General features: G+C 42.4%; 1 protein-coding gene across 1 annotated transcript; it reads right to left on the bottom strand.

Moving 5' to 3' along the window:
- Positions 1-22: 22 nt before the first annotated feature.
- Positions 23-7,324, bottom strand: LOC134187259 (uncharacterized). The gene is made up of 5 exons (XM_062655376.1): positions 7,301-7,324; positions 7,188-7,259; positions 7,001-7,127; positions 662-1,253; positions 23-38 (listed from the first exon to the last, which is right to left on the bottom strand). The coding sequence occupies exons 1-5, from the start codon at positions 7,322-7,324 to the stop codon at positions 23-25; spliced, it is 831 nt and encodes a 276-aa protein (XP_062511360.1).
- Positions 7,325-8,666: the final 1,342 nt, after the last annotated feature.

Raw genomic sequence — 8,666 nt, 5'->3', positions numbered from 1 at the left:
TAGATCATGAAGATCATTCCATTCAGCTGGCAGCTGCTCTATGTTACACTCATACAAATTTAACTTTTTCAACTTGGTAAGACCTGTACATGAGAATGTCCGAAGATTTTCGTTCTGTGACAAATCCAGCTCTTCTAGATCATGAAGATCATTCCATTCAGCTGGCAGCTGCTGTATGTTACACATACTCAAATTTAACTTTTTCAACTTGGTAAGACCTGTACATGAGAATGTCTGAAGATTTTCGTTCCGTGACAAATCCAGCTCTTCTAGATCATGAAGATCATTCAGTTCAGCTGGCAGCTGCTGTATGTTACACATACTCAAATCTAACTTTTTCAACTTGGTAAGACCTGTACACGAGAATGTCTGAAGATTTTTGTTCCGTGACAAATTCAGCTCTTCTAGATCATGAAGATCATTCAGTTCAGCTGGCAGCTGCTGTATGTTACACCAATGCAAATCTAACTTTTTCAACTTGGTAAGACCTGTACATGAGAATGTCTCAAGATTTTCGTTAAATGACAAATCCAGCTCTTCTAGATCATGAAGATCATTCAGTTCAGCTGGCAGCTGCTGTATGTTACACATACTCAAATTTAACTTTTTCAACTTGGTAAGACCTGTACATGAGAATGTCTCAAGATTTTTGTTCGCTGACAAATCCAGCTCTTCTAGATCATTCAAGACTGTTGCCTCTCTTATCATCTCTGTGTTGCAATATTTGAAGGACTGCAGATTGTTGCGTGCTAGATTCACTTTGCACAGTTTCACTTTGTCCCAGATCATAGACAAAGTTGCTTGTGTCAAACCACATTCCACCATTTCCACTTCCACAAGAGTACTGGGCAGTTGACATGACATTAGCTCATCAAACAGCAATGGATTGCGACGGTTGCCACACACAGACAAAACCTTAAGACATGGAAGAAGAGAAACAACAGTAGGGACCTCCTGGAGACCAATGGGTGTAAGCCGCGGTGACAAGTAGAAAGTTCTGGAATTGTGGTAATCACTTGTATGCAAATGAATTTCTTCTAGTTTCCTCAGTTTGGCAATGCCTTCGGGTATAGAGTTTATGTCGTCTGTACAAAGTTTCAATACATTCAGTCCGCTCGTCTCACATATTTCTTCAGGAAATTGAGACAAGCGCGCATATTCAAGATCAAACTCCAGCTTGTTGAATCTGATCTTTGGTGTGAACACTTCTATTTGTCCGGTTTTCCAATTGACGGCTGTAACTCGTAGTGTGTCTGCAAAATAAAATAACAGTACCCATTATATCCTTGATGACAGCACTAAAACATAAAAACATAAATTACAGAAACATATACATCGTAAAAACTAACGGTATAAGGCCGCACCAAAAAAGTTCTTTTGTTTCGGGTAACATAATGCAAAAAATCAAGGTCGCTCAGAATTTTTCTTCTCCGCAATTTTTCTATTTACAAATGCATACATTAAATTCTGTCAGAGTAAACTCTCTTGTTCCTCTTGTATTGGTGTTTGCAAAGACAATTCTCCACACGTAAGTAATCGCACAGAACACACAGGAGAAGAAAAAACATGCAATTAAATATTAGACTATGCAGTCATTAAGACCTCCATATGTAAACATATTATATTTTAAACAGCAGCAACAACTACCGGGGTTTTCCGAAACAGCGCCCAGCCGAAAAACCGCCCAGTGGGCGATCTTTTGGAAACGGTTCTCATTTACAGCCCATGGGCCGCTATTGAGAATCAAGATTGTGTTATGTGAAGTCGGAAGTTACTACGTATTCCGAGGCCGCGGTACTAACGTGCGTTACTTACCGTCGGGCAATACTAATACGGTACCACCGTAGGGTAACCCTAGTACCACCGTATGGCGACCAGACAGCGGTCTTACACCGTGGAACAGAAGTTGAGCTTTGTCAGAATGCTGAAAGAAGAGTTTGGAAACAATGTAAGTCTTGCGTCACGTGAGCTGGGTATTGACCGGAAGAGGATACGAGAGTGGAGAGACAAAGAAGGAACCTATCTAGAAACGCCTGACAAGAAGCGTAAGAGGGCAATTGGGTCTGGTCGTACTCCCAAGTTTCCACACATTGAACAACAGCTGTTCACGTGGTTTCAGAGTCAGCGCGAAAAGCGCCTTTCTGTCAACTACTTCCGCGTACGAGAAGAGGCCAACAGAATTCGAGAGGAGATGGGAATAGAAAAGGAAGAATTCCTATGCAGCAATTCCTATTAAGCGCCCGGGCGGCTATTGAGAGCGGACATTTGCCCAAGAAATTCTCATTTTCCGTGTTACGGCCCTGGGCGCTGTTTCGGAAAACCCCGGTAGCAGTCTTTCAGAAGCATATGGACCGACTTGAAGGCCTTCGCAAACAAACACAACGTACTACCTTACCTAATTCAACACAGCAAGTTTAATTCTATGTCATATTTTGAGTTTTGCTACATCCAAATTAACTTAAAGTCGCTGAGTAATCCATCAACCTACAGCTGTCAGAAGGACTTGTTTAAACTGTATTAAATATCAATCTTTTCCATCGCGAGTGCGTTTCAAACCTACTTTAGGCATCCTGCAAATTACAGGTTTGTCAATTTTGCAGTTTCCACATATCGGAAGTACTGTAAACTACTTTTCCAAGTACTCCTGTGGTCTGCATGCATCCACAGTAGCACAGTAACTGCATATTCCATGAAAATTCAGTTTGGAAGAATGGTAAGATAGCTCCACTGGATCAGCACAACGTAGAAACAGCTTTACAAATACCTTCCCGTGCATCTCATGATCACTAGAAAATAGTGGACTTCCACAGTAGTAGTCAGCATCCTGAAATGCTTCGCGCAGGAGAGTGAGTTCAGCTGAGGGCAAACTGACATGAGAGTATAGACACCGAGGCTTAAAAGATTGGGTACATTCTACAGTCATGCAAACACGTTGTGCAGTAAACATCGAATTGCTGCAGCCTTGCTCATCTTGTCTGGAAGCAACCGTTTTATTCAGCTTGGAAGGACGGTTGTCATCCGTTGTCTGTGTTCCCTTCACAGTATCGTATGCCTTGTAGTGGTTAGGTAAATTATCATCTACGACAGGGTCTGGCAACCAGGAGAGCTCGTTTTCAACGTCAACAGGAAGGCGGGTTTGCTGGCACAAACCAAACGCACATTTATCGGTACCATATTCCTTTATCTGGAATGAATAATGACGAATGCGACAGTGGGTAGTGAGAAGATCTCTAAGGCGTGGCTTGTTTTTAGGTCGTCTTGCTTTGGTGCCAGAATACTGGTATTAATGGCAGGATCAATAGCAGCTGCAGACTCCATGAAAGATTTGATATCCTCGTCAGTAGCCGACTTACATATGTGCACTTGCTTGTCAGAGTATATGAGGTGATTAAAGCGTTTCTCGACAGACTTCACTACTAAACCCATAGACTTTGCCCATGCCTCTTTGAGAACTGGTGGTAGCTTGCGAATTGCCTCCATACTACCACAAGCACGAAAGTATTTCTCCATGTCATCTTAGCTGGCTTCTCGAGAGAGGGCACAGTTTTGTTAGACCTAGGTTCAAAACAGACATACAGCGTTCAGCGGGGTTTACATACGAGTGGCCTGGAGCGGTACGACAAGCGACAAGCATGTCCAGATCCAATGCATAGAATAGCAAGATCTAGGACAACTGCACGAACAGAAATGTGCAACAATGGTCACCATGCCCATCAGTGTACGCAAAAAAACTGGAGGTACGTCATGTGACGGCAAGATGTGACCTCTCAAAACTGCGCAGAGCTCAACAGCATGTCGCATGGGTGTAGATGGCTAAAGCACAGTATCCTTGATAATTACATTCAACTGACCTTTGTAAAACAACCTAGCGGTTTCACTAAGAATGTTGCACTTGAATATCACCGATGGTGTCAGTGATCCTCCAGAATTCTGATCATGATCCAAGGCCATTGCCTTATTTTTTCCAAGCATGATGTTTGGTCTGGCTCTTACTCCCATAGACATTGGTAGTGCTGGTTCACCAACGGGTATCTTTGCCTTGTTGTCAAGGCAAACAAAGCTACTGTGATGTCGAATACTAACGGCCATAGTCTGCTGCATCTTGAATAATACTGAACAGTGGTGGCCGTCTTCATGGACAGAACGCAGCTGTCTGGCCTGCACACAATACCTGACATACAGCTTACCACTGAATTTCAGTGCCGTATGACTCTGTCGCAATTTTGGCTGAAATTGCAATGCTAGCCAATCAATACTTGGTATCAGTGTACCAGGAGGGCACTTGTCAGCTGCTTGCTGGTGAAGATCACGTGAGATAAAATGGCTTAGATGGGCAATGCCATGGCGCCGTTCGTCTTCCGCCGTGACTTCTCTGATAAGACCCTGTAGGATGCCCAGGAATGTGTCGTATTCATTGGGACGGCCAGTGTTCAAAGTATAGAGGTCGACACATAGTTCCGGTAGCTTACCTAGTATGACAAGACGCGTGCGATAGTCAATATCCTGCTAGTTAGCATTTGATGCAGTGCTATATCAGTGAGACAGCTGTACAAGTAATGCTGTGCAGCAGGAGAAATTCCCGTGAGATTGTTACATTGCAATTTAAAGCTTCTCCTCATCTGCCTACCGTGGTATTGAGGAATCTGGGGCTTTAGGTCTTCTACCATAGAGAAAGACTGAATGGTAAGCTCAGACGAAGAAAGACCCTCTGCTGTCTTCCAGGCAAAGACAATTGTCCCAACATTCCCACCCACTGCATACCGGTACAAAATGACGGGGAAATGAAGGTTAAACGACTGGAGAAAATGATGACGCTGCATAGATGTGCAATTTTTGCCCAGAATCTTGTCATCTTCAAACTCTATTGCTTTGTATCCACCTACTTCAGTCAAACTAGCCTCTAACCTCATCTCTCCATTACTTAATACACGTGACGCGTCACCAGAACAAACTTCAAAATCAGAAAACTGACTCAGTGGCCGCACAACATAATTGAGACTTTGCCTAGACTTGGTTTCTGCAGTCTGCTGTTTCAAGTGTGCACTGTACTTCTCCATAATGATAGCTAAACTTTAAACATCTTTGTGAAACTATTCCACGCAGGCCTTCGCAGCACTGGTTTTCCCAGCATTCCAAATAGCAACTGAGCAATGGTGTGCATGTCCTTAGCAGACAACTGAGATTTCTTAACCTTCTTTGCTCTGTAGTCGTTGTAGTCATTAAAAGCCATCCAGGTTGATGGAAGTACTGGTATTTCTGAATTTCAAGCTGCAGCATTTGCTAAAGTATCACGGTGGCCGTCGATCATCCACAACGCACGAGCAATGGACTACACGATGTACATACCCTCACTGTCATAGAGACTAACTGGAAATCCGAGGCCAGCAGTCCTAGAAGATCCATAACGTCAGCAACCAGACGATCCATGCCAGTGGCTCTACCGCCAGATCCAGACGTAGGTGGCAGGGGAAGACGCTGCTCTGACATCTTCCGCATCAACAAGTCGTTTGCACTTTCAGTCGAAAGTTGTTGACAAGTCAATGCTATGGCAGCTTCTAAGGTAAAAATACATGACATCTACCAAACTGTAAATGCAATCCAACATTGTCATCTGGCATTGCATCATAGCGAGTTGCTGAATCTGATGCTGTCTGCACAGACATCAGCCACCGTGCATCGTCGTCTGACATTACCATGCAAAGTATGTCTTTCAGTAGAGACGACTCTTGGACCTGCAGAATTCTAGAATTAACGATGGAACGACCGCCATCTATAACAGTGACCGAAATTGCAGGCATGGCACGTATTATGTATACTAGCTGTAGTACTGTACATGTGCAATTCGCCTTGTATGTACGACTTGCACTGTGCGCAACGGAACTATACACGCACTTGCATGCAACATGTTCAAAAACACGTGCCGCAAAAAAAGAATTCAAAAAAATTTCGGGGCAATCTTGAAAAGACGGGCGGTCGAGTTACCCAAAACAAAGAAATTTTTGGTGTGGCCTAACTGTGATTTTTTAAATTGAAGACGTTCCGACACGTATATTTGTTTCATGAGAATCACCGGCTGCAATGATTGCTGCTATTCTCTTGATCTGAACTCGTCTGATCTCCAGGAATTGACGTAGATGAGTGTGTAGATGTTCATTCCACTTTCTACTCATTTCTTCTCTTGACATGTCGACCATCAGATCGACTTTACTGACCACAATAGCAACGTGAGCTCCGCTGTTTCTCTCGTACAAAACTTGCAGGAAATCTCCAATATGGCAACGAAAACATTGTGCAGTGAACTGATACCAACTGCAGTCAATGAAAATCAATGCCAATGAATAAAAATTGTCACTGACCATCAGCTGGTTGGTTAGCATGTATGCCTTATGACCACCACAGTCCAGCAGTTTGCATTCTATTTTATCATCCAGCTTCATCACTTTTTCTTCCACACCTATAGTTCTCTCATCGGGTTCTGCCAGAAATGGGTTACACTGCAAACGGGCCAGATAGGCGTGTTTTATAATCACATGACTGTCACGTGTCTTAATACATATAAAACATGGAATCTAGAGAACTTTCTTTGTGTGTGCTCTTGTTTCATTAAAAAAATGAAAAATAGAGTGTGGCGGGCAAGAGACTGCAGCTGTGTCACGCAAAAGAGTCGTCAGACTACGCCATATCCAGGAATACACTGTAATACATCTGCAGCACATGCTTTATCAATCTTCAACCGAGCCACCTAGCCTACTCGCGTTTACACTACGTGATGGGACCGGGATGCACAGAGCCAACTCACTCAAATCAAACGAGATGAGTCAGCCCACTCCGGTCGCTCCCAACTTGTCCCAGTCGCATTTACACTGGCATGTCGCACCAGGTAGCACCGAGCTGGCACAGTCCGGCCCATTCGAACGTGCCAGTGTAAATGGTGTTGTAATTGCCACCACTAGAATCTTTATTCTGCCATGTCCAACACTATGCATAGATAAATGCTCACCATCAGCGTCTTCTCGATCAGGTTTGTCAATTTTGTATAGATCATGCTTCATAAAAAGTTTCAGATTGCCTATTCTAGTTTGCAGTCCTTCCATAAATGTGTGACAATGTGCTGTTAACGCTTCCACCTAAACATCAAAACAATTCTATGAGAATCAAAATCAAGCATTCACAAGTGGCTGTAAAACTTTTTCTCCTGATGTTTGTGGCAAATGCGCGTGTACAATCCCTTGAAAACCATTAATCACGCCAAGTAGGTCCTATACACATCAGATGTCAACACTAAATGCAATAGTTCTACAACACTGCTGCAGTAAAAGTACATACATATATATCTTTCGTACAGTTGTGCTCATTCAGTTTCATTCTTGCATAACAATCAGCAACTGAGCGTCTGTCTTGATTCATCTGCAGTAGCTAAACACAAAACAAGAATTTCAACTAACTGTCCAAACACTTTGTCACATCCATCCCTTACTGCAACTTCAATTTTGCCCTTTCCAAGTTCGCCCAGCACTATCTTGTCGTGTGTGTTCAAAGTCTTTGTGAGACGTAGCTGTTCATGTCTCTGATTGATCTAAAACATAGTTACTTCACATCACCACAATTACAAAAATCAACTGTACATGTACTGATCACCTGTCGTTTACACTCTTCCAGATCATCAGTTAAATCATCCACAACATTAAACATGCCACTGACATGTTTTTTGATGTTCCTGGATGTCAATTGCTGCACAAACAATACAAACACAATAATTAGAACTAAAATCATTTTGTAAATAAACATAAAACAAGAATACTAATTCCATTGTTGACAGTAACGCTGAAGTCTTCTTGTTCATCTGATACACATTCAATGCAGATCCTATAACAAAATCACAATCAACACACAACTAAGTCTGACAGGCACACACAATTTGTCACCTACACTAAGCAGTCAAAATGACTAACTTGCTATATCAATCATACAATGACACATCAGATCAATTCTAAAGTGTGATATATATTTCAAGCCATTTTAAATTAATAAGTTAATATAACAAAATAACAAATCATAAATAGTAGAACAAATTCACAATTTTATAGTCACAGTACTGCCACCAGGATGACTCTATGGCTTATTTAGATGTGGGATTGTGAGTGCAAGAACTGCTACTAAAGTACATATGCACCTTACTAAATGCACTCATGAAAGTATCTGACAAACTGGCAGCCACCTCTGCTCACAGTGCCTCATCTTGGTATCCTCTTGCTTGATGAGTTGCATCTGGGTCCGTTACTAGGCAATGTGACGTATCAGCCAACACACAAGATCAACCCTACAGATTGGACATGTTCTACAAGAAAACTGAAGCTTAGCATCTCAAGTAGTATGTAAGAAACCAAGGCTGTGTGTGGACCAGTGCCCGTACTCTGGATTACAAGTCAATGGATTTGATATCCAACACTCTGGATGGTGTTTATCACTGTAGAGTACCTGGTCCAGCACTCTAAATCTTGTTTACATCTGATATGTAGTCTTGGCACTCTGGACAGTGTCCAATGTTAGAATTTGATGAAGTCTTAGCCCCTACTGTGAGTCCCTCCTGATCCTGATCCAAACTCATGATGAAATGCTGTGTATCATGGTAATCATGGGCATGTTCAATGTTGTTATTAAAGTTA

This window comes from Corticium candelabrum, chromosome 11 (assembly GCF_963422355.1).
Source record: "Corticium candelabrum chromosome 11, ooCorCand1.1, whole genome shotgun sequence".
NCBI lineage: Eukaryota > Metazoa > Porifera > Homoscleromorpha > Homosclerophorida > Plakinidae > Corticium > Corticium candelabrum.
Note: the sequence above shows the minus strand (reverse complement) of the source record. Positions and strands in the feature narration are given on the sequence as shown.